Consider the following 25305-nt stretch of genomic DNA (forward strand, 5'->3'; position numbering starts at 1 on the left):
CCCGATTTTAAAAGAAAGCAACACAGAGAGGGAAAGAACATCATTTGCAATCACGGTGATTCCCTTAATTTCCAAACACCAAAGGAAAGAAAAAGACACGTCAACAAGTTGGATGAACATCTGATCTTCCAGAAATGAATCCGAGTAGTCTCCTCAATGTTCATTCACCCCTCGTTGCTAACGTCGGCTGCAAAGCAAACACAATTTTTGTTATTTCTCCATCTCACTATGTACTGTCTGGTCACCCAGTATGTACTGCGTAAGCAAAATCACGAATCCCTCTTTTAACTAGTATAAGCATTTGATTTGATTGAAATTCAAATTAAAATGAGAGTGGAACCTTTGAAGCCAGTCCAGCAATATGCTCAATATGTTCCATGGCACTTCAACTTCAACTGTTTCTTTGACTGTTTCTCCTACAGGACACAACACAAATAATGAATCAGTTAAACTGGCACCATCAATCATTGATTAACGGATTTGTGTGTGCGTGTGTGTGTCCACGCGCGTGCACGTGTGTGTCTTCAATTTGCACCATATCATGCAGGTGACTTACTCTTCTCACAGGGGGATGTGTACTCGGTCGTGGCCACATCAGCTGCAAATAAAAATAAAATCCGATCAACATCCTCGACAGGGGAACAAGGAAAAGGAGCACACAGAAAAGAATATGGACTGTAAAACGTTGGATACAAGACTGTTTGAGTTCCAAGCCGGTGTTCCATTAGAAAAATGTGGCAGACGCATGACTGCAGCAGAAGAGCATCTTACTTGGCTGGTAGTAGTCGTAGACTTTGACCACAGCTGCCTTCAGGTTCTCGACGAGCATGTCCTGCTCCAGCGTCATGCTGTAAACCGCCGTCTCACCTTTCGTCAGCTGCAAACACAAAACACACGCAACTGAAAGGGCTTGCGCTTCTTTTGCAAGGCGATAGCCTGATCTGCGACCTGAATGCTGCGGCATCATCGCCCTGTGCGATCCATTGAAGGAAATAATGGAGGACGGCCCACATTTTGTGTCACTTGAAATGTGAAAGAACATATTTTTCGTAAAATAAGCCTCAACTTGAATTGACATGGAGGGTGAATCTCATCGAATTAGTTCCACAGTCATTGATTGACGATATCAAATTTGGGAAGGGAAAAAGCTCAGCAGAAAAAAGAAATATCATTTCATGGACTTTGATGAACGTGTCTTGAGGTTTCTGCACTCAATCTCATCAATAAAGCACAGTTACTCGACATAGGATAACTTATGTTACTCGGAAAGGTTATTGTAGTTTACGACATCATCAAATATTTCATAAAAATGAGAGTGCTTTAAAAAAAAAAATAACAACAACTGAAACTACTTCATCTGCCTATAAAACTACCTGGTAACTAAATGACAGCGAAATGCCATTTGTTTTCATCTCGGTCAAATCATTTGCATACATGCTCTTTCATCGGCCTCCTTCCGATCAATTTGTGCAGGTGAGAGTGCTTGGGGGAGGGGAGGGGGGGGGGGGAAACGTACAGACAATTGTGTGTGAATCTGCAAAGGCGTAAAGGTACTGCAACGCAATTCCATTGATTTCGAGCATTGGTCAGTGAATTTCAATCCAGTACATTTTGGAGATGAAAAAAAATCTCCTACCCGGTCCAAGTAGATGTTGATATAACCATCTTCCACTTCCACACGCTTCACTGATTCGTTGTTCCTGAGCTGGAGCATCACACAGTAAAGCGCCATCAGCATAGTTCAAATGCTAACAGGTGACACACCAATATTTAAGGGGAGAACAAAAAAATCGGAATTTACCATCTCCAGAGAGTTCTGATCCAAAAAGTGTCCAGAGAGGAGTCTGATGTTAATGATGACCATGTTTGTCTCCTCTCTCCGACCCTGGTAACTGCAAACACAAAATGGTTTCTCTCAAGAAATAAACAGATTCAAAATCGGGCATGGACGCAGACGTTCTTAGGGGAAAGAAATCAGAGCATGTGGTTGTTTTGTTGTTTGCTTTACTTTGCATATTTTGAAAAGTGAAACATATTAGGGGAACATAGGTGTGTATTTTGTCCATATTTAAAAAGGCATTTTTGTCTTTTATCTGGTCAGGAAGTGCGTGCGTGGTCCTACGTTGCCTTGCAGCAGCACCAATGAAAAATGTAAGTTGGCCATCCCTGATCTAGATAATGCCACCATAGTGTTGGTTGAGTGTCCTCCAAATTGTCAGATAAGATGAATTCTTTTCAAAGAATGCACATTGAGAATACTTTTGAATTCAATTTTCTCATCCGCGTACTTCACCATTTTGTCTCATTTGCCAAGATACTCATTCAATGAAAAAGTTGCGAACAAACTCCAAAGTATTTCTTTGACAGTCTTATCATTCATAAAACATTATAGCAATTATATGTGGACGTACGATATGGGACACAGCAGGAATGAGTGACTGATAATTGAGCTCAAAATGGTTTTGAGGACAATCCATGGACGCAAATCATATTTGACAAAATGAGTAATCTGTCGAGGCAGAGAGAGTCATGCATGCACACTTACCTGACATTGACAGATAGGTGGAGCTGTGGCTTGCTGGAGCTGCACTTTGAAATGGCGTCCGCAGTGATTTCGAAGGCAGAAAAGTCAGGAGGAGGGGGGATGTTGTAATGCATGGAGATCTGGCAGGGAACAGGACCAACATGTGTTCTTTGAACACACTTCCATCTCAATCGCACATGACGCTTCAACTAGACCAGCGGTGTCAAACTCATTTTAGTCACGGGCCAATTTGGAGTTACATCTTCCCTCAGAGGGCCATTATGACAGTGAGACCGCAAAATGATTACTTATACACAACAAATTAATAGATAACTCGTTTTGAAATAAGTCAAGCCGATTAACATAGTTTGTTCAGTTATTGTTGAAGTGACGGTAAACAGGGTAACAAAAGGATTGCAAAATCTCAACGTTATTTATTACATCTGACAATTTGACATTTCGGTACAGATTTAGCAACACGTTATCTGCTTTCGCAGGCCACATCAAATGACCCGGCGGGCCGGATCTGGCCCCCGGGCCTTGAGTTTGACACAGGTGAACTAGACAATCAAAATCGCGGGTACAGTCGGAATCAGATGACCGCAGGTAATGTACGAACTGTGTTACAAGAAATTGGATCACGAGTGCAAGGTCGTGGAAACGACGCCTGAAGTTCATCCCGAACATCGGCCCTCGAGTCAAGTACAAAGCTCGGATTTTGAAGCCTCGAGCAGCAACAGCTACCACCTGGACCAAGTGCTAATTAACTGGTAATTATTTGCATGTGAAAGGTGTGTCTGCCAAAAACATTGATACATTGCCAAGTGAGATCTTACCTGTGCCAGAACACAGCTCTGCCCCTCAGCTCGAACGGTGTATTCTCCAGGGACTTCGCTCAGCTCCTCCTCCTGGTACAGGAGCCGATTGCTCTGGTCCACGATGAACTCCTTGTCCAGACCTCCTAATGACGTTACCGTCACGACAGTCCTGCCCCCAACGCTGTACGTGGCTGCGGCGTATTTCGCCAGCGCCTGGAGGGCCACCACGGTGTCCTGAGGAGCGCAAGCGTACAGAGTCAAAGTTGTCTCCCTGGATGGTTGAACCTTCTCCAAACTCCCGCTCGCAGCTTTGCTTACCTGCGTGGAAGAGAAGCCTCCGTACGGATTTTGCTGCTGCGTGAGCCAGCGCACGATGCCGGAGCTATAGTCCAGCCCAAAATCTGGCAGGGCGGGCCCGGAGAGCAGCGCCAGCAGCACATAGGAGGTGATCTCCACCTCCAGAGAATCCACTCCTTTCCCAGAGACGCCCTCTCGGTGCCAGTAGCGGGTTCCCCCTGCCACGACAACATCACCGATCAACATGGGTCAGAAATGACTGGGGAAACTTTGCGTTATTCAACAATTGAAATCAGCAACATGGAATCAAACGAGAGAATAGGGCAGCAGAATAAAATGCAAAACGATAAAACTCAGCTTCCAACTGTCAGAGCTAAATTCATGTTTATTTTTGTGACTGTCGATTTCAAGAGGCGCAACAACAGAAATGTTTTGAAAGCGAAGCCACACTGAGTGCTGTGAGTCATATTATGATGTACCCATTGTAGTGGACTGCTGGTGCAAGGAGGTGATGAGTTTGACCCTCGTCTCCTCATCCCGAGCCAGGGTGAAGGTGTAGGACATCAACGCTGTGGTGTACAAGTTGTCCATCTGGCCGGCTGCCTCCTTCAGACAACCCAGACACCTCTGGATCACAGGATCCTGTCACAGAACACACCCAAAAATATAAGGGATCCAATCGTCTCAACGGGTAAATCACAAAAATGACTGCTCTGTGCATCTTGGGGTGAACGGTTTGCTTCCAAACATTTTCAGAAAAGAACATTTTATCATAATAATTATTCTGATAAAATGTCCTCTTTCAGTCAGATTTAACGTTAACTTGAAACAGCTGTAAAATGACACACATTGGAGACAAATTGAAGAGGCTGATTGTTTCAATAAGAATCGTGCGGGAGTCTCAATATAAGCCCCTCCTGTCTTGCTGGGGGCAGGAAGCTCACATCCGCTCCACAGTTCTCCACCTGTGTCTTTAGACTGTGAGCTCAACAAGTCATCATCGTGGCAAAAGTGTACTCGGAATTCCACCCGTTGTAAAGGCGGCACGGTGAGCAGTGGCTTATTTTCATGAAAAAAGGGCAACCCCATTAAAGCGGAGTGTGATTTTAACCAGCTTGGTAAATTCGGTGTTAAGTGCGCTGTAATTTGGTAGTTGTGGAAAAATTGTGCATGAAAAAAAAATCGACTGACTGACTTGGGTGCAAACAGCAAAGGCAGCGTTGATTCATTTCTTTTAAAAATTCTCAATCTTTCCCAGAGTGACATTTTCTCAAATCCCATGTTGAACTGCGCTCGAAAAAAAGCGAAACGACATTTGACACCCACGGCCAGACGCATCTACTGTTCTATTTTATGAATAAAGGTGAAGAGGAAGTTTGGCGATCGCGTCATGGAGGACGCAGACAGCGAACAGCTAACATCACAGCTGGCTAGGTGGGATGAACACAAAAATGTCCACGTGTTATATCCGTATTCACACGTCGAAAATGAAGATCGAACTAAGCATGACAACCGATGAGGTTGGCGGCCAAATGCTTTCAAAATGGGAGTGACGTCACACTCACTTCAATGTCGGAGTCCAGTTCCAACAGGGCGGCAACGACGTAAGCCGTTAGGGACACGTCGTCACTCACTCCTCCCTGATGAGACATTAACATATGCATTCATGAATCATTGTATACTTCTTACATTGGTCCTGTAACATTCAACTAACAGACAGGAGCAATAAAACGAATAATATAAATGGATGTAGAAACACTAATCCTCAGAACTCTAAAATCAGAGAGCAAGGCTCACGCAGCAGCAAAATCCGTACGGAGAGCAAGACATTTTCAACAGTTTAGATGCCGATCGTGGTTTGAGCTACTCTCATGACGCGATTACAGATCAAGTGAAGACCGAATGTGTTAAGCAACTCCGCAGCCTAACGGCTTTGATGATTTTCTGACTGCGTCACATACACGCCAGGTCAAAAATGGACACTTGACAATGTAGGACAAAATATAATGATTGCGGTCTGTGGACGTGGACAACATTGCCAGCCCAGCTGCCAACACGAGCCAAAAAGGAGCAGGCGTTGGCCACTTGGCGCAGCTACGAAGTAAGTGTGTGGACTCGTTTACATCTGTTGAACCACGGCGGCAATACTTTGAGCAAATGAAAGTCCCGGCCACCTAAATGGCTACCGTTGTTCATGCACTTGCTTTTCGTTCATGTCAGAGAAGGAGATTTTGTACATGTTCACATTATGTTGTATTAAGTGTTGATCTGTGGTTTGCATTGCTGCTATGGGCAGGGGGTGTGTGGGCGGGGTCCACTGTAGAGTAAATATTGAAGTTATTCTATCATATATTGCTACATCTTCTGAAACTGGCGTGAGAAAACATTGAAGACTGTTTTTCCACAATCACAATCCAACAACTGCTTACGTGACGAAAACACATGGCAACAGCTCGTCTATGCAAAGTGATTTAGTTTGGGTTTATGGATTGGATTCTCATTAAAAAAAAACCTTCAGATTCGGATCCAGTCATTTTGGACATAATCAAACTCAATACCGATCCAATGGATCGCATTGGACCATCCCTACATCAGATTGTATCTCTGACGATTGCGCGAGTGGTCACATTGTGGCTGACAGTTCTGGGTTCATCGCGTGCAAGCATGTCAACGAGGATACTGGCGTCATCACCTTCATGCCATTGTGGAAGAGTTTGCCCACAGATTGGATGCAGCCGTCACTCCCTTGCTTTGAGTACAACCAATTCTTGGCATCTAAAATGTGCTTGGGATCGACAAAGATGTAATCCTTCGCTCCAACAAATGACTTCATCACAAAGGTGGTCAACCTAGAAAAAGAGAGAGAGAGAGACACACACACACACACTTTTGAAAACAAATCAAAGCGCAGCGTGCCTGTGGAGGTAACACCAGGCATACAACAATCGCATCTCGACTCTGTGTGTGAAGTGAAGCCTCTGAGCTTGAGTTCTGCTGAATCTGACTGAGGGGCAGCAACATTTTTGAGTGCAAACTAAAATATTCACAAAATGAATCAAATATGATAACAGTGTAACCCTCCAGGATCCCCCTGCAATCTTGTTACCATTGAAGCAAAATTTCAACCAGAAATGAACATCCATCCATCCATCCATTTTCCGAACCGCTTGATCCTCACTAGGGTCGCGGGGGGTGCTGGAGCCTATCCCAGCTGTCTTCGGGCAGTAGGCGGGGGACACCCTGAATCGGTTGCCAGCCAATCGCAGGGCACACAGAGACGAACAACCATCCACGCTCACATTCACACCTAGGGACAATTTAGAGTGTTCAATCAGCCTGCCATGCATGTTTTTGGAATGTGGGAGGAAACCGGAGTACCCGGAGAAAACCCACGCAGGCCCGGGGAGAACATGCAAACTCCACACAGGGAGGCCGGAGCTGGAATTGAACCCGGTACCTCTGCACTGTGAAGTCGACGCGCTAACCACTGGACTACCAGGCCGCCCAGAAATGAACAATCAGATACAAATACTCAGTGTTCAGTATATGTGCACATTCAAAATTTGAGCAAATCAGACTCTTTGTAGGGAGTGGGGAGGGGCAAGAGGCAAAATAAAATCCTTCCTTGCATTTCAAGCATCCTTGGGTCCCTTGAAAGATGCTATAAAAAGCCGAGTTTATTGTGATTATTTGTTCACCTAAAAGCTCCCAACCCCTTGCAATGCGGATGTGATGAATGCAGCCAAGATTACTGTGATACATTAGCCACTTCAAGAACGCAACACATTGAAGCTGTTTCGTCCACTCTTTCAGCAAATATGGATGTGATTGGACACTTGAGTCCTCATTTCCAGAAACAGCCATCCCCAAGTGCCAAACTGCGCAGCATCCATTCAGGAGAAAAAAATAAACAAAAATGATTGTCCAATCCACCCTCAGGCGTGTCTTAAGCCAACGAAACGCAAATATTTCTTGGCAGCAGCCTCGCAAAGTAAATGGCTGGAATATTTTCTGGTGCCAAAACCAGAAAGCTACGCACACCAGAAAGATACGCCGGCTGCCATTTCCAGTCTTGTATCAAATGAAGTGTGAACTTTAAGCTGAATAAAGTCATCGTATAGCAAAGCACTAAATACTTCAAAATGTTCTCGACCATCTGATGCAACTGCACTACGTTGTATGTTCTTGAGACATATTTAATTCGTTTCCCCCAAAATGCCAATCATTTGAAATTGTTGACACAAATCACTGATGAACGCTGCGGCTTTCCTACTGACCAGGTGTTGCCAGATGCGTCTCTCTTCCCAAAGGCGCTGTAGGAGCCATCGTCATGCTTGTAGGTGAGCTCCCTTTGGTATCCTGCAACAAACGCGCATGTACAAATACACACGTCACATTCTCGATTGAGACCAAACATATGCACGCTGCCGCATGGCTTGGATATTTTCTGTTGCTTCCAAGACTAATTTTATCAACCATAAATGGCCACAGAGAGTATCAAACATACAAGCCATCCATTTTTGAATGCATGTGAGGCGTCTTAAATAATTATGAACCAAGTAGCAAGCAAGTACAGTCTTGAGACACGTTTGTTGACAGGGAGGAATCAAGTAAGTGCCTTCCGCGATCGTACTTTCCCAACGGTTTTGATGATGAAAGGTAGTTTTATTGAGCTCCTTGGTGGGAATGATGACTCACCACTCTCGAGGAAGCGCGTTGCTTTGTCCAGAATCTCAGCAGTCAGTTGACCGGTGCTTTTCAGGTAGTTGAGAATGAAGATGTTGGGGGCAAAGAGCAACATGTTCTGCTCCCCGCAGCCAGATGGCATCGCCAGGAGTTGGTGCAGGTTCTTCATGGCTCGGCCCATCAGGTCACCTTTGGCAAAAAAACCAAAAAATCTAGAGAGCAGTTCTCTGAAAATGCGGTACAAGAGCACAAACAAGTTTTTTATTTATTTATTTATTTATTTTACCAAGTACAGAGACAGTGGCTCTGACAGATCCCGGCACAAACACTTGTGGCAATGTAAGAGAGATGTTCTTTTCCTCCGGTCCCTCTGGCAACAAAGAGAATGCAAAAAGAATGCGTGAATGAGTACTCAGACCATTGAAGGCTTCCACTTTCGAAATAGAAGCAGAGTTAAAATGATTTCAAATACGACGAGAAAGATCAATGGGAAACTTTAAATCAAAGTTCCTCAAGTTTCAATAGGATCTCACATTTCCTCTCGATCCAAAAGAGAAAAGATAAAATTTTACCATCGGATCTGACAAATCTTTTGACCGGTAAATAGGATTTTCCAAATTCGAATCAAATAGCGGCCCGTGGCGCAACCTGCATTTGAGATTTGCCATGATAGGTTGCCATCCTGCATACAAAGAGCAAATTGTGTTCCCATCTGATGAGACTTGACTGCAATAAGAGCAAGTTGAATTGGAAAGGTTTCCTTGATTATCAACAAATGGCACCTTTGGGAAGTTCCAAGAGTTACCGTTCGAATTAATCAAATATTTCAGAAAAAAGCTTGCACATAAATGAAGGTAAATCTGGATCATGACGAACTCTATTTTTGCTGTGACGGCAACAAAACAAGAATTCATCTCTCAAACTCTCCAGTGTGCAAAACAAGGAGCTCCTAACCCGTGTCCGGCCAGACTGTCGAAACAAGTTCTTGTTGGAAAAACCATACCTGCAGCGCAGAGGAGCGCGTTGTGGCTGACTGACTGGGGTGTTCCTTCAGCCTACAAGAGAAACCAACATGGGAAATGTTCCACGGGAGTTAATTGCACAACACAACAAGCCAGAGCCCCGACCCGAACACATTCGACATGGCGTAGGGCTATTCAAAAGGCCAAGCAACCTTCTGCGACCTTGATTGGCATCCATCTGTGTTTAGTTCAATGAGACATTGCATTTTTACGGCCTCAAAGCAGGTTCCAAACAAGGCCAACGGATTCAGAGAGAAAAGCTAACTCGACGGCTGCCAAGAGAGAATGTGATTTTCTCAGACCCCTGTCAGTGACGTGACCTTGCAGTCGCCACCAATTCCACAATCACATCTGCTGACGTTCTGTCAGCGCAGTCATGTGCAGTCGGATCTGGAGCATCTGACAGGAACTGACCTCCACCAGCAGGCTGCGGACCACGGTGTCAATGCGGCCCACGTCAGGGACAGAAGCCACCTCATTGCCGCACAGAAATCTGGTCCTCATGGCCTCAGCGCTCACCTTCAGATCGATCTTGCCTGAGTGCAAACAAACAGTCCTATTCAGAGATCGCGTGAAGTCATGCGTCTTCACTCCAACCTTCAAAAAAATTGACTGTACATCTTTCTGGACTCATTCACTTTTCGGGTTGATACGGAACTCTACCCCTTTCTAGGAATTTACCTTTTCGCGCCTAGGTTCCAGTCTTATTCACTGTCATTAATTTCAAACATGACCAGTCTGGTCGACAGCGTGTTCATTTAATTTCTGCTTGAGGGGTCACAACTATTGGAATAATTCCAGATAAAAAATATCTTGTCCAGATAAAATGAAATCATGACCTGTGAGTTCAAATAGCATTTTACCTCATGAACGATTAACTGAAAATCACAGTCGTCATAGGCAGATGCAGAAGGCAAAATAATGTAAAGTGATGTCATTATTCCTACCAAGGGCGGTTGGAGTGACAATCCAAGTTACGGTTCTGCTCTCCTCACTGCACAGACACACGGTGTATTGGCAGTCGTCGCAGTTTTTGAAGGTATACGTGTCCGACTGAGCCAGTGTCACTTTCACCTGCAGACACACAGCAACATATTTGCCAGTGTTAGAAGGCAAACATGTACAAAATAATACAGCAAATCCACCCACACGGGCGGTCTTGGCTCATTCTCCCAATGCTTATTGCAGACTACGAGAGTCTGTGATCCAGGACAGAGACGCCAGTTTCCATCAAGGAACCAACTAAAATAATTTTGAATCCTATCCAAAATGTTACTTCTTGAATGAGTCATTGATATTTACCATGATGCACTTGGAGAGATAGTTGAAGACAGTGGCTTTGAGAGTAAACACTTCCCCACGGATGACAGAGTAGGGCAGCGTGAGACTGACGAAGAAGGGCTGGAAGACAGTCAGCGCCGTGGTGGGCGCCACGCCGAAGCCCACAGACGAGACGCAGAAAGCTCCAGCGGCCCACTTGGTGATGGTGTCTGGGACGGTCTTCTCCACATTCACTGTACCCGCGTCTCTAAACACACGCAAGGCATTGCACGCACACCAAGTTGCTTTGAGCTCAGACCTCACAGAACTACCTAACTTTTCAATAAAGTTGTGATTATGTGCCATTTGAACATATTTACCCAACAGGAACGAGGTCCCAGATCCATGTTTCTGGGAAGAAGGTCCTCAGGGTCTCCTCCTTGTCCTCCTCGGGTTCCGGTCCTTGTGTGTGCACCATCACAATCACATTGGTGGTCTTGGAAACCAGACCATCTACGCCATCACCTATGAAGATAAATTGAAATACAGCAATGCTCAGTTTTCTGCGCTGGATAATTTGATCTTTTTCTACAAATAGTGGCTGTTTATTTCCACAGTTGAAGGAGTAGAACTCTTCGAGTGGTGGAATTTGGGAACAAAAACTAGATGTGTTCAAATGAGAAATCAGCAAGCAGCTCATGCACCAAAATCGAGATAGAGTGAGAGATGAATTTTTTTACTGTTGCAAACTCACCTGCAGGGAAATACGGACCCCTAAGTAGGCAGTTGTAGGGTTTCTTCACATCAGAATTTGTCACAAGCTTGACTCCAATCCCCTGAAATCAAGAATTACATTTATTCATCATTTATGGAGTTTGCTTGGTGAACTGGGAAACTGTCATGTTGGAACGGAAATGTACGTTCTGCATTCTCGGTTGAATTTCCCAAAACATCTTGGTTAAACCTAAACCGTTATATTGATTAACCTGCGACTGAAGTGTGGGTTACTGCCTGTTGTACAAGACTAGGGGCCTCATTTATCATGCGTGTCTGCGCACAGAAGTCTGCTTGAAGCATGCGCCAACGTTCCCACGCAAAGTGTGGAATGTATCAATCTGCATTTGTCTGCGAGGAACTGTGCAAATCCACCCACAGCTCTGACCGTGCGTACTCCCAAAACATGGCGGTGGATCAGTGAAACGAAAGCCTGAACTGCAATACATCCCAGCCATCGATTAATCGTAACCAGATTTGTTGAAAGAACCATCGCGCAACAAGTTCAGATAGGAAGTGATTTCTTTCAATCAACGCACAAATAATCTGCGAACTACATCGTTTGCAGGAACAAACTCACACTTCATTTTCTAGTGCCGGTCCTTCACTTTGGAATGCCCTCCAGCTATATATCGATAGAATTAATCTTATGTGTGACTTGTCCAATCTTAGTCCAGTCATATCTGGTATCTTTGAGTTGAAAACGTTTGGTCTGGGTTGACGCAGCACGAGGCACCTGACTGATTGCTCCACTTTGACACATTCAATTTGGCGGAGTCATTTGAGTACTTTACGTCAAGGTGTGGTCCTTGTGTACTTGATGTCAAAGGTCGGGACCCTCAAATCATTCAAAGTGAAAAAAAAAGTCCTCATCTTCCATCCACTGTGAAAAAAAAAACGATGCCAACAATAGTAAACACATTGTCGCTTTTAGCTACGCTCGCTTTTCTCTTGCACACTTCTAACACTCGAGCATGCAAATACACAAACACATCACAACCGTAGCATTCATTGCACCGAAAGTGACACGGGAAATAGGCTATCCAAAACACAATTTTCAAAATTAAAGAGCCTTGCTTATTCTACAGATTATTTAGACTTTACAATGAGTTTGCAACAGCAGGTCACCGATTGTGGGTGCGCCCGATATTAACGTCCCCTAAAAATAACACAGGTCAATATCAGTCGTACTTGATGTAGCCTCAGTAAGAGTCAAGTCCAAAGCCTTACTTTGAAGATGCTGAAAACATCATCTTTTTGAGTGGTTGGTCCAAAATAAAGTGAGCTCCCGGCCATCAGTATCTCCTCTTCAGGGAATGGTATGGGCCCCGGAAAGCAGGGAAATGGCTCAAAGTCTTCAATCTCATCTGGGTATCCCGTCAGCTTCTGCAGAGGCAGCTGATCGTACACCTACACCAAGTGAAACACATGATTAAATCAATGACTTAATTTGAAGTGCAACTTTCTAATTTTGAGGAGCAATTTTTGGGAGCAGGTTATTCCAGGGAGGACAGCATGGTGACCGACAGGTTAGCACATCTTCCTCACAGTGCAGATGTCATGGGTTTGAATCTGGTCTCTGGACCCCCTTTGTGGAGTTTGCATTTTCCTTTTGTACCTGTGTGGGTTTTCTATGGGTCCAGTGATTTGCTCCCCTATTGCAAAAATTGAATGGAATGTTGATGGAACACTCAAACTCTCAGTGTGATTTGTTATTTGTCTCTGTGTCTTGGAAAATACGCTACCTTTGATTTTGTAGGCCAAGCCTCCTGGCTGACGTGCATCATAACAGAAATTGATTCGTTTTCAGTTGCTGGTTCTATTTAGTGAGTCTGATTTTCTCTCTGGAGTCAAGACACTGATTAAATTGGCTGCTAATTTGCTGCTGAAAGTTAGATGTTCTCCGCTTAATGCGGTTCCAGACAGACTTGGATGAAAACTGTACTCCATCACACAAGCCATTAAAAACGGTGATGTGTCAGTCTTAGGTTAGCCCCAGCGAACAGATTTCAACCGTGAACATTCTCTTTCTGAGGCAAGGTGCTCTACTGTGCAACCTTTACATAAAACAATGTGTTGTCTTTGTATTTTTAGAAATGGGGTTGATGCATGTTTTGGTTTGAAGTAGTTGTCTTACAGAGTCAACGGTGAGTTCCCTCTCTGACTGCAGCAATAGGATGCTCTGGTCAATGGCTCGAACAGAGCACAAAGAGCCAGGCTGAGCCTGGAGTTTCAATGTGGTCTTCTCTGCTGGAAGCTCCTGGACGGACGGGAACTCAAGAGAAACCTGAACAAAAGGCAACAGTTGGGGTCAGTGGCGATTTCAAATGATCTCTTTCTATACAACATTTACAACATTAGTTTCATTCAGAGGTTAAGTATATATCATTTGTGTGTTTGATCATCACCAGGTACAACCTTATTTTTGAGACAGAGTTCGATGGGGAAGTCCTGGCTGTCAGCCACAGCCTCGCCACCAGGCAACACAGTATAAACTACAACTTGTGCAAAGGGCGCCAGGTCGATCGCTTGATGGAGGGGGATGGTCACCTCCCCTTTGTTCACTGACAGAGGCAAGAACAAGACGTTGCAGAATGAAATCCACAATGTTTCAACCAGGAAAAAAACAGTCACTTTTCATTGTTTTGCAATGAAATTACATTCGAAAGCATGTTTGACTGACAAGTCAAAACATCCAAGCAGAAGAATGAAAAAGCTATCGATCTATCTATCTATCTTTCAGATGATCAAAATGTGGAATGAAACAGGCATACCTTGTGAAGACACATTCACAATGAAATCATTTCACATTAAAGATTACCTGAGCCCACTGTAACAGCCATCGGGAGATGACCATGCTGCACAACTGTTCCTTTGGACATCACCTAAGAAGTACAGATAGAATCAAAGCCAAGTGTGACCTTACCCACACGCATACGTTTGAAACGGGTGTATTCAGTGTGCTTGTTAGACGGTGCTCGAATTTCTTGTGCAGGCTGAAGTTGCCAGTACAGAGACCAACTGGACTCACCAAGTAGAAAAAGTCTAAGGTCATCTGTCCCTCCTTGAGCTCCTCTCCCTGGATGATGTACCGAGCTCGTACCACGGCGTCTTTGTCACAGGAGATCTTCTCGCTAACCTGCATGAGCTTCAGAAAACTCCTACTCTTTGAGTAGAAGACAGTAACGCCATGATAGGCTGGTGTGTACTCGGGTTTCCGTATTTCTGGAATGTACACTTTGTCATCGTCTAGTGTGGATATGGCCTGTAAACACAAAAAACAAAACAATGGTGAAATTCTGAGCCAGATGAAATTTTGAATTTAGGATCCCGTTGGTTGTTGTGCTATGTGGCAACGTTGCAAATTATAGGCAATCAAAATGCACACAGAAATTTTCACACAGACGAAAAAGTCAATTTCCAGGTTTAAGCGGGGGAGAGACATCTGGCCGCCGCAAAGACATAAAAATTCACTATGTATGCACTGGATCTGACAAAAATACGTCACCATATTTCCAATCTACTTGCGGATGAAAGAGTGAAGCTGGTGGCAAATATGTATGGAAGCGGCCAGGCATGGCTACAGGATCTTTTATATTTTCTCTCCTGGGGCTAGTGTGTGTGTGTGTGGGGGGGGGGGCTTGACCATTGCATGGGGAAGTGGGGCGTCAAAAAATAATTTTTAAAGATTTATGTTTTAGAATATCAAATAAAATACTGGAGGGCTTGACTGGGGCTCCACAGGTTGCTCTGACTGGGCGAAAGCACCACCAAGCTCCAAAATGATACCTTTGGCTGCAATAAGTCACACAATTATAGTGAAAGTAAGCCATTTTAAATCAAAAACTGTCGTGATCCTGTCCGCTTTGCTTTGTTTTGTTTTTCTAGTATCCTGCTGGAGACTGGGCGGTTCCTCATGAGCCGCACCTGTCTCTCATTGTGCCTCGTTACCAGCTGCCTTTAAAAACTGCCCCACCGACAACTGGCTGTCGAATGATTACAGCCTTGCTCACGATGCGAATCTCCAAGTTCCTGTAATGTCCTAGACCAGGCATGTCCAGCTCCAGGCCTGGAGGCCCACTATCCTGCCTGCTTTCCAGCTCTCCTGGCTACACACACCTGATTCAGATGATCAGCTCATCAACCAGCTCTGAAGCAGCATGACAATGATCCTGATTTTTTAAATCAGGTGTGTTGCTCCTGGGAGAGCGAGAAAGCAGGCAGAACAGCACCCCTTGAGGACCAAGTTAGGACACCCGTTCTCGACGTTCATTGTTTTTGCCTCCTAGCTTCTCTTCACGTTTCTTGTTGACATAGTTCCTTATATTTCCTTTTTCTTCTTTCCTCGGTTCAAGTACAGGTATTCTCCTGTGACAAGCTCTGAATGTTTTTATTTAAATTGGCCTTTTGCGAGCGTTTTTTGTTTTGTTTTGTTATTTCCTGGTTCTTTGTGACCAGCATCTTTTGTTGTACTTTGTTGGTCTTGCATTTTTGGAAATGCACTTTTTTTAAATTCAAAACCTTTTCTGTGTCTACACTTGTGGAATCCACCTCTCTTCGGATTATTCCCGAGAGCTAACAAAAACTTTGACGTAGCGGGAAGCGGAAGTTTTGTCATGCCTGTTTGTGTTTGGAAATAATGTGTGTTGTGTGTCCTGTTGGAGTCAGGATGCAGAGATCCCATTGATTTCTGCATCCTGCCTTTCTTGACACACTGGATTCCGGTACGCTTTGGACACTCTGAATAACCAAACAACACATTTGAACATCACTTTGGGCACTTGGGGACTATTTCAGAACGCACCCACTCCCAGAGTGGCATTAGGGCATCAGAATTCATTTCAGAACACATCGTAGGGAACGGGAATAGGTGGTGCTTGTCCAAATTGTAATCTCATAATATACAAATTACATTTGAGTATAAATCAGAGGACGAGCCAAACTATGAAACCAAGTTGACTTATAGTCCTAAAAATACGGTCATTGCAGGACATTAGATGATAACATTTTGCTCGTACTTATCTTGACATACTTAGCCTCTGACCGTGTTGGTTAAACAAACCAAAAAACTAAAAGGACTTCATTCCTCAAATGTGCACCACAGCAGCCTAAAAACAACACATTAGTCACAAACCTTGAGGTTGACATTGCCGCTCCAGTTGCTGGTGTCCAGAGTAAAGGAGGCCATGCCTTCTGAGTTTGTGGTGAGTTTGAAAGTGAGAGAGTTCGGGCTGAATAAGTAAACAGGCTCATTGGCGACAGGTTTGTTGTCCGGTCCAGTCAATTTGAGCTGCAAACAAGAAGATTTGGGGAAAAAATGTTGAGCCATTTCAGGTTTTGGATGGATACACCTTAAATTGGTCGCTTAAATAGCCTACCAAATCAAACATGTTCCCATCATGCACGCCAACAATTTAGTATTAGAGGTGCGGTCAAGTATGGTTGGGCTTGTATGAACTACTTTGGTCTCTCTAGTCTAGTGGCATCCTGCTGACCGAATAGCAGCAATTACAAAAAGCGCTAATCGCAGCGCCACCATCTGAACCTCCCTTCTTTGACCAGCTCGCTACTTTAGAGACTCACAAACATAAATTATCACGGATGAATTAAACTCCTGATGTTGCAACATTACTTTGAACAACTAAGCATTTAAATTGTATGGACCCAAAATACTTCACCATATAAAGCCAGTAAAATCATGAAAATACATTTATTATGATTGAAGTTTATATTTTCACCTTTTTACATGGAATATGGTAGAAAAGACTTGCAGCTATTTTAAGCAAAGCTGATCTATTGTCAAAAACATTTGGATGAAATCGTAAATATTTGATACTTTAAGCAAAAAATAAATAAATAAATAAAAAACGGAGCCAATCAACAAATTGTATGATTTCATTCCTGGAGATGCCTCGTCAGAGCACTTTAACCAGTACCCACCTTAGCTTTTTTGTTCTTTGAGTCACAAGAGTGCTCAACTTGGTTTGAGATCTTTTCTTTTGAAAGGGGAAGTCAACCCAAAAACGTTTTTTTACAATAATATGGTCTATGCACCCCATGAATCTAAACAGGGAATTCTGATTCATGTTGCGAAATTTGAATCAGCCATCTCAGGGGGCAGTTGTTTTGCCACTTGCTGTCAACTGAAAATGACCTCCAACTTGCTCAGGACTCAGGTCACGACCAACCACGGCTCACCTGTTTGCTGAAGCTGAGCTATGCCTGGTCGTTACCTGAGCCCTGAGCGACTGTGATGTCATTTTCAGTTGACAGCAAGTAACAAAATGGCCGTCCTCTGAGATGGATAAAAACGGGTGGATTTTACTGGAATCAAAACAGTAGTATTCAGAATTCCATGTTTAAAGTCATGAAAAATAGGGTTGATTTCCTCTTCAAGTTCAAGTATTCATGTACTAAAACATTTTCAAGAAAAGTTGAGCTTAAATGTTCAACTTTCTTGACATTGTGATGACTGTCATCCAAATCTATGACCGCTACGGTCCAAATCTCTCTGGACTTGAGTGTCCGCTTTTGAGGGCAATTTGTCCTTGGGCTCATTAGTTGGACATGGTCTTACGTTGGCTTTCATACCACTTGAAAAAGAGTGAGTACCTTTCCCTGAAATATGATGCCAGGCTTGTAGGATTGGGGCACATCTTCAAAAGTAACTGTTCTGACAACGGCACTGAAGAGTGTCCGCCCTGTACCTTTCAACATCACACCTAAATGGGAAATTGGATTCATCATTCGAACTGGTCATCAAGTAGTATCGGCAACATGATGGTTAGTAAAACGTTTCACTGGCTTACCTGTGCCACGCTCTTCCAGTTCAGCATCCACCACAAAACGGTCCTCATACAAATGATTGTAGAGGGCAAAATCGACCATGCTCACATTTTGTGTAGTGCAGCCGCTGCGATCGGTCTGGGAGAGTGTTGCGATTTTTAAACTAATGTAGTTCATGTATTTACACGAAGGGACAGACAATATTCGTTCTAAGTCAGTTACTCACTTCCAGTTTATATGTCTTGCAGATATTTGCGTTAAACGGGGAATGCAAGAAAGAGCGGACAGCATTCCGACAAAACTCCGCCTTGACTGAGCCAACAACTGGCTTCCCGTAAGTGTATCTGACCGGAGAAGCAAAAGCAAAGCACAATCAGACAGTTTTAACTTTATGATTGCTCACGTGCAGCAATGGTGAGTGCTGTTCGGAAATTAACGTTTCAGACAAATGACAAGACATTTGATGTCAAATATTTTCACTCAGTTTTAAAACACTTACTTTCCACAAATCTTGAACGTGACCTCCTGGTCCAAGATTGAGATCACACTGGGGAGGTCAACAGTTACCTCAAATTTGGGCAAAACTAAAGAAAGAACAAGAATAAATGCTCATGAACCAAAAAAGGAAGGTGAAGCGAGCACAACCATTACGTCGCAACTATAGCAGACCATATTCCTTGATGTCAAAGCTGTGTGAGATTTTCTCTCCTTTGTCCGTGGTGGCTGTAATAACGTAGGTTCCTTGTGTTGCCTCTTCAATCATGGGATGGGAAAGATCAAGGATTCCCGCCGAAACTAATTTATCCAACCACTGTGCGATCCGATTGGAATTGGGGTCCTACATGGACAGACAGAAAAAAGACAAAAATGTGCCGATTAGCCCCCTGTCATCGTGGTGTTGTAAGTGACCATCACCAGACAACTTGAAGAAGGACAGCACAATTCTTTTAATTTTCTGTGGCTCGTGTTCAGTGAGAATTCCAGCTTTGATCATTGTTAAATTAAAAAAAAAAGCTTCCATTCCAATTCCAATTAGCCCTTTGTCGTTAAATGTGGGAAAGCCAATTTTACCAACAGCAAAAATTCCTGGCCAATGGAGGTGGCTCCACTCACTGCCTGTCAATCAAGTGTCGGAGAGTCGCAAACAGTCTTTGACATTGCGGAAGCAGCAATGATTCGCACACACACACAGAATACGTTTACAACGAACTGCAGGCAGAACTCCACAGGTGGATGATGTCATGTTGGCAAGGGCCATCACATTACAGATCACCACTATAAAGAGGGCGATTGGAGACCACCTTCGACCGCTTTGACACCCTCCACCTGCACAGCTGTGTCACGGCCAAGGGGGGTGGGTGGTTTTCATATGGGGTTCTATCAATGCTGTTGTGATATCCATGAATGAAATACAATGACATCCATCACACATGTTCGTTGAGCGTAGAATCTGTCTGCCTGCGCCTGGATCAAATTCACCAAAGTCACATTACTCTCACCGCTCCACAACTTGGACCTGGTTTTACCTGCTCTAAAGTCACATCTACTTTTAGTCACCCCAAATTGTCTTATGCGCCGGGGGCGTGTCAAAGAAAAATACCCCCTCGTTCAACTATAACACCCAGCGTGGCGCAAACGCAGTCTACCTATTTCCCAAACACGGTAAACTAGACTTGCTGTGGCAGCGACCTGAAGGTGTGCCGGTTTTTACGGCAAGCGCATGTGCACCGTCTATGGACATACAGCCTCAGTTGTTGGTGTGGCTCAAAATGGGATTCTTACCTGGAGCTCCACCACCGTGTACTGAAAAAGAACAAACGGACAAGTCAGACTCATGACTGACAGTTTCTTGGATATACATAACAACATCACATCGCAGTTTAAATGTTCATGAAAACGTATGCTGGCAATGACATTAGAGGAATCTTATTGGACGCTGACATGACCATATGCAGGGCTTCAAGCAAAATAAAAACATACATACATAAGCGCGCATAATTCCAAATGCAAATGGTTAATTTATATTTATAAGTGTATTTTTCACACATTTGAAATAATTATATGTCTGAATTATAAAACATTATCCCCTCGAATAAAGCACCCGTACAATATCATATGTGTACCTTGAGCGAGGCGCGCGTGAACAGTATCTGAAAACTACTTGGCATTTGATTTTACAAAGAAGTGTTACACATTGCCTGGACAAGATTAACGTTTCAATATGGTCCATCAAGTTGTCCATAAAGAGCCCTTTACTGTCAGTAGCTGCTTGTCAGAGCACGTGCAGCATTGGTGTATGTTGGAGCGCATTTTTTTCCAATTCATGGCACGCTGGCATTGGTGCTCTCTGATTGCACGTCGTGCATTCTAGCATTCTCCCCACTTCCCTGTCCGCAATCAAAAATGCTGGGTTGTGTGATCGAACCAGGTGTTGGCCTTTGAAATGTTCGATCCATTTTGGAGCCGGGTGAAAATCCCTCAATCCAATTTGAGTTATTTGTTGTCCTTTACTCTACTGCCAATGGGATGTTTTGCCTCAAACGTCATGATTGACAGACCAGCATCCACCCGGTCAATTTAAATCGCCACACCTGCTCAGTGCAGACAAATCACCAGCAGGAGAACGTATCCTCTTGGCAAGGTGAATTCATGAACACCATAAAGAAAATCGAAATCCAATGTCTTTAGATTGCAGTAGTATGTTGTACAGTATTGTCAAGTCTAGTTGCAAACAACACAAGGACCGATTAGGCATTATAGTTGAAAGGCACATTCATAAGCGCTTCTGTTTTTTTCTCGACCATTCACAAATCACTGAGTGAAACCTGTTCACGGTGCCTGCCGTCATGTTCGTTTTGAACTCACTGGCAGTAGTTCCGATGCAAAGATCAATTGGCAGATGATGCAGGGAAAATTTAAAGTGGCCTGAGGTGCAATAATTATGATACATTGACAACCGACTTTAAAATCCCTCAGCCGGATAGGATGTTCAGATAGGAGGGTCGCATTTTTGTCAATTGACTTGTGCACAACTGACTTCTCCCGCCCCTCCGTGAGTCGTCACCTTACCGTGGTGGAGGGGTTTGTGTGTCCCAATGATCCTAGGAGCTAAGTTGTCTGGGGCTTTATGCCCCTGGCAGGGTCACCCATGGCAAACAGGTTCTAGGTGAGGGGCCAGACAAAGCACGGCTCAAAGACCCCTTATGATGACAAAAATATATGGACCAAGGTTTCCCTTGCCCGGACGCGGGTCACCGGGGCCCCCCTCTGGAGCCAGGCCTGGAGGTGGGGCTCGTTGGCAAGCGCCTGGTGGCCGGGCCTACACCCATGGGGCCCGGCCGGGCACAGCCCGAAGAGGCAACGTGGGTCCCCCTTCCCATGGGCTCACCACCCATGAGAGGGGCCAAAGGGGTCGGGTGCAATGTGAGCTGGGCGGCAGCCAAAGGCGGGGACCCTGGCGGTCCGATCCTCGGCTGCAGAAGCTAGCTCTTGGAACATGGAATGTCACCTCTCTGGCAGGGAAGGAGCCCGAGCTGGTGTGTGAGGTAGAGAAGTTCCGACTGGATATAGTCGGACTTGCCTCCACACACAGCCTGGGTTCTGGTACTAGTTCGCTCGAGAGGGGTTGGACTCTCTTCCACTCTGGAGTTGCTCATGGTGAGAGGCGCAGAGCAGGTGTGGGCATACTCATTGCCCCCCGGCTCAGGGCCTGTACATTGGGGTTCACACCGGTAGACGAGAGGGTTGCCTCCCTCCGCCTTCGGGTGGGTGGACGGGTCCTGACTGTTGTTTGTGCATATGCACCAAACAGCAGCTCAGCATACCCACCCTTTTTGGAGTCCTTGGAGGGTGTGCTGGAGAGTACTCCTGCTGGGGACTCCCTTGTTCTGCTGGGGGACTTCAATGCTCACGTGGGCAATGACAGTGAGACCTGGAGGGGCGTGATTGGGAGGAACGGCCCCCCCGATCAGAACTCGAGTGGTGTTTTGTTATTGGACTTCTGTGCTCGCCACGGATTGTCCATAACGAACACCTTGTTCAAACATAAGGGTGTCCATATGTGCACTTGGCACCAGGACACCCTAGGCCGCAGTTCGATGATCGACTTTGTAGTTGTATCATCGGATTTGCGGCCGCATGTTCTGGACACTCGGGTGAAGAGAGGGGCGGAGCTGTCAACTGATCACCACCTGGTGGTGAGTAGGCTCCGATGGTGGGGGAAGATGCCGGTCCGTCCTGGCAGACCCAAACGTATTGTGAGGGTTTGTTCGGAGCGTCTGGCGGAATCCCCTGTCAGAAGGAGTTTCAACTCCCATCTCCGACAGAGCTTTTCCCATGTTCCGGGGGAGGCGGGGGACATTGAGCCCGAGTGGACCATGTTCCGTGCCTCTATTGTTGAGGCGGCCAATCTGAGTTGTGGCCGTAAGGTGGTTGGTGCCTGTCGTGGCGGCAACCCCCGTACTCGCTGGTGGACACCAGCAGTAAGGGATGCCGTCAAGCTGAAGAAGGAGTCCTATCGAGCCTTTATGGCTTGTGGGACCCCAGAGGCAGCTGACGGGTATCGACTGGCAAAGCGGAACGCAGCTTCGGTGATCGCCGAGGCAAAAACCCGAGCGTGGGAAGAGTTCGGTGAGACCATGGAAGCCGACTTCTATGGGTCGTGACCGAAAGAACGAGATCCCGGTTACAAGCGGCTGAAATGAGTTTTCTCCGCAGGGTGTCCGGGCTCTCCCTTAGAGATAAGGTGAGAAGCTCGGTCATCCGGGAGGGGCTCAGAGTCGAGCCGCTTCTCCTCCACATCGAGAGGAGCCAGATGAGGTGGCTTGGGCATCTGATTCGGATGCCCCCTGAGCGCCTCCCTGGTGAGGTGTTCCGGGCATGTCCCACCGGGAGGAGACCCCGAGGAAGACCCAGGACACGCTGGAGAGACTATGTCACCCAGCTGGCCTGGGAACGTCTCGGGATCCCCCGGGGAGAGCTGGAAGAAGTAGCTAGGGAGAGGGAAGTCTGGGCTTCCCTGCTAAAGCTGTTGCCCCCGCGACCCGGCCCCGGATAAGCGGTAGATGATGGATGGATGGATGGATGGATGGATGACTTCTCCCGTCTCGTGTGCTGTCTTGCGCTTTTTCATTTCCACACATGGTGGAGTCGCTTCAAAACTTATTGAGAACTTACCAGGCGGTCCACGGGGATGAAATTGGAATCCATGGAAACAATTCGGAACTGCACTGTAAAGGAACGTCACAATGAGAAAAAGTTTCGAGCAATTGCTTTAAAAACATGACATGCAGGGAAAGCCGGAAGGAGGGCATTTTTCGCTCTGTTCGGTGGGTTGTCGAGGTCGACAATTTCTATGTGAAATGTATTTGGAAAGGACTCAGATTGTGATATGATGACTTTGACCACGGCAGGAGTAAGTAAAATCTGTGAAAAAAAATGTGCACTCTCTGGCCCCATTCAGTGTCTCAAATTTGGTTTGCAATCAGCGACCGCGCCTGAGGAAAGCTAACCAGTCACAGAGAGAAGGCGAGACTGATGAGGCGTTCAATCGTTTGTCGTGCACTGGCACGCACACTCATGAGCGGACCTGTGACCTTGGATTTCAGGGGCTTTTTCTGAAACGGTGGTAGAATGTCCACCGCCAGAAAATAACGAAATGTCCATTACTCATTGGCCAACAACTCGACAGTGAGAACGGGCCTTCGGCAAGGATTCCGATGTGATGCGCAAATAGCAACAGTTCTCCTTGACAGCTCGGTTCATCATCTCTTTTGGAGTTTGAATTGATTCAACGTTCCTGCCTTACCCCAAATCAGTCACTCAACTCTCAATATTTGGATAGTGGTGATACGTACCAGTCTGCCCGGGTTTGTAGATGGGTTTATCGGTCTGGACAATGTGGATGAACGCAGGAGGCTGAATGAGGATTTTGGTCTTCTTGTTCATGGTGGCATTCTCCCCTTTCACAGTGACGTTTATGGTTGCCACAGTACGAGTGCGCACTACCGGGACCTACAGTGCCAAGGAAAACACACACACACACACACACACACACACACACACACACACACACACACACACACACACACACACACACACACACACACACACACACACACAGGCAAGACAACAGAGACTGTAAACTTGTACAGATATGATGATCACCGGTCTCTGTTCTCTGCAGGTCTAGAAGTGGATTTACACTTGGGTCGATGACAACGCACCTGAAATTTAAGGCAGTGGTACAAGTCCTGGTTGACGTCCTTCTCCAGGATGACGGTGCTGTTAGATTTTGTGTCCAAGGTGATAGTCAAGGCGACGGGCTCCGTGGGCCCCTGGATGAGGGCGCACAGTGTTTCCTGCGACCCTCCTCTCACCTGGGAGCTCACGGTCACGGCAAAGATGCTGCACAGAGGGAGAGAAGGCCAATATTGCGCTAGTAAACAACTCGAGTGTCACATCGCGGCAATTTTTGGGGCAGACAGCATAGAGAGCAAATTATGAAATTGTCAAAAGTCAGACATCCATTTTCAAGTCAAAGTTTGAAATGAACACTGACGATCTTCATTCGTCTGTGGGAGCAACTATGTCAAGGATCGCGGCCAGAGTTCAGCTGAGGCAAAAGTCAAGATTGGCTCTACTTACGTGTCATTGAGATGAGCCGATGATGCACTTTGCAGAAAGACAGATGCAAATATGACCGCCACGGTGTGCAGGACAGGTGCCATGTTTGCGCAGCACACACAGCGCGTTGTTCCGACGGGTTGGCGAGGCTTTCTGCACCAGTGCTCTGGGACACTGATGCAAACCTTTTGGGCTTTGCGTTTTTTATACACCACCAATCCACCACAAACGCCCGCCCCAGCTTCATGAACACTGCCCCCAACATTCCCTTTTACTTTGCAGTCCCCACCCTGCTGCCAAACTAGTTTTACTCCCCAAAAGTTAAAACCGGACCTTCCAGCTCCAATTCTGGGGAATTTGAGAGATGTGGGGGGACGGGTGTAATCATGCATGCGGTGGCCGGACCAGTATCACATCTGTCCCAAACCTGAGGTCGGAATGAGTTCCGCTATGCAGGTCCGTTCCAAAGAAATTCTGCCCACCTACATGTGAAAAGAGAGGATATCAATCGATG

The 25305-nt window shown here is 45.6% G+C and overlaps 1 protein-coding gene across 1 annotated transcript; it reads right to left on the reverse strand.

Annotated features, from left to right (window-relative positions):
- Nucleotides 1-288: 288 nt before the first annotated feature.
- LOC147197723 (alpha-2-macroglobulin-like protein 1) lies at nucleotides 289-24895 on the reverse strand. Its single transcript, XM_086125840.1, has 35 exons — nucleotides 24813-24895; nucleotides 24392-24572; nucleotides 24023-24179; nucleotides 23343-23395; nucleotides 18837-19005; nucleotides 18667-18751; nucleotides 18394-18511; nucleotides 18191-18305; nucleotides 17994-18103; nucleotides 16516-16671; nucleotides 14413-14646; nucleotides 14203-14266; nucleotides 13800-13945; nucleotides 13519-13668; nucleotides 12612-12791; nucleotides 11362-11443; nucleotides 10988-11132; nucleotides 10650-10875; nucleotides 10295-10421; nucleotides 9762-9883; nucleotides 9329-9380; nucleotides 8612-8695; nucleotides 8338-8514; nucleotides 7917-7998; nucleotides 6332-6488; nucleotides 5205-5279; nucleotides 4119-4281; nucleotides 3661-3857; nucleotides 3361-3576; nucleotides 2546-2664; nucleotides 1802-1892; nucleotides 1637-1705; nucleotides 772-877; nucleotides 557-598; nucleotides 289-416 (listed from the first exon to the last, which is right to left on the reverse strand). The coding sequence occupies exons 1-35, from the start codon at nucleotides 24893-24895 to the stop codon at nucleotides 289-291; spliced, it is 4461 nt and encodes a 1486-aa protein (XP_085981966.1).
- Between the last annotated feature and the right edge of the window lie 410 nt (nucleotides 24896-25305).

This window comes from Hippocampus guttulatus, chromosome 12 (assembly GCF_054856545.1).
Source record: "Hippocampus guttulatus isolate MCC_2025c chromosome 12, RoL_Hgut_1.0, whole genome shotgun sequence".
In the NCBI taxonomy this organism is placed as follows: domain Eukaryota; kingdom Metazoa; phylum Chordata; class Actinopteri; order Syngnathiformes; family Syngnathidae; genus Hippocampus; species Hippocampus guttulatus.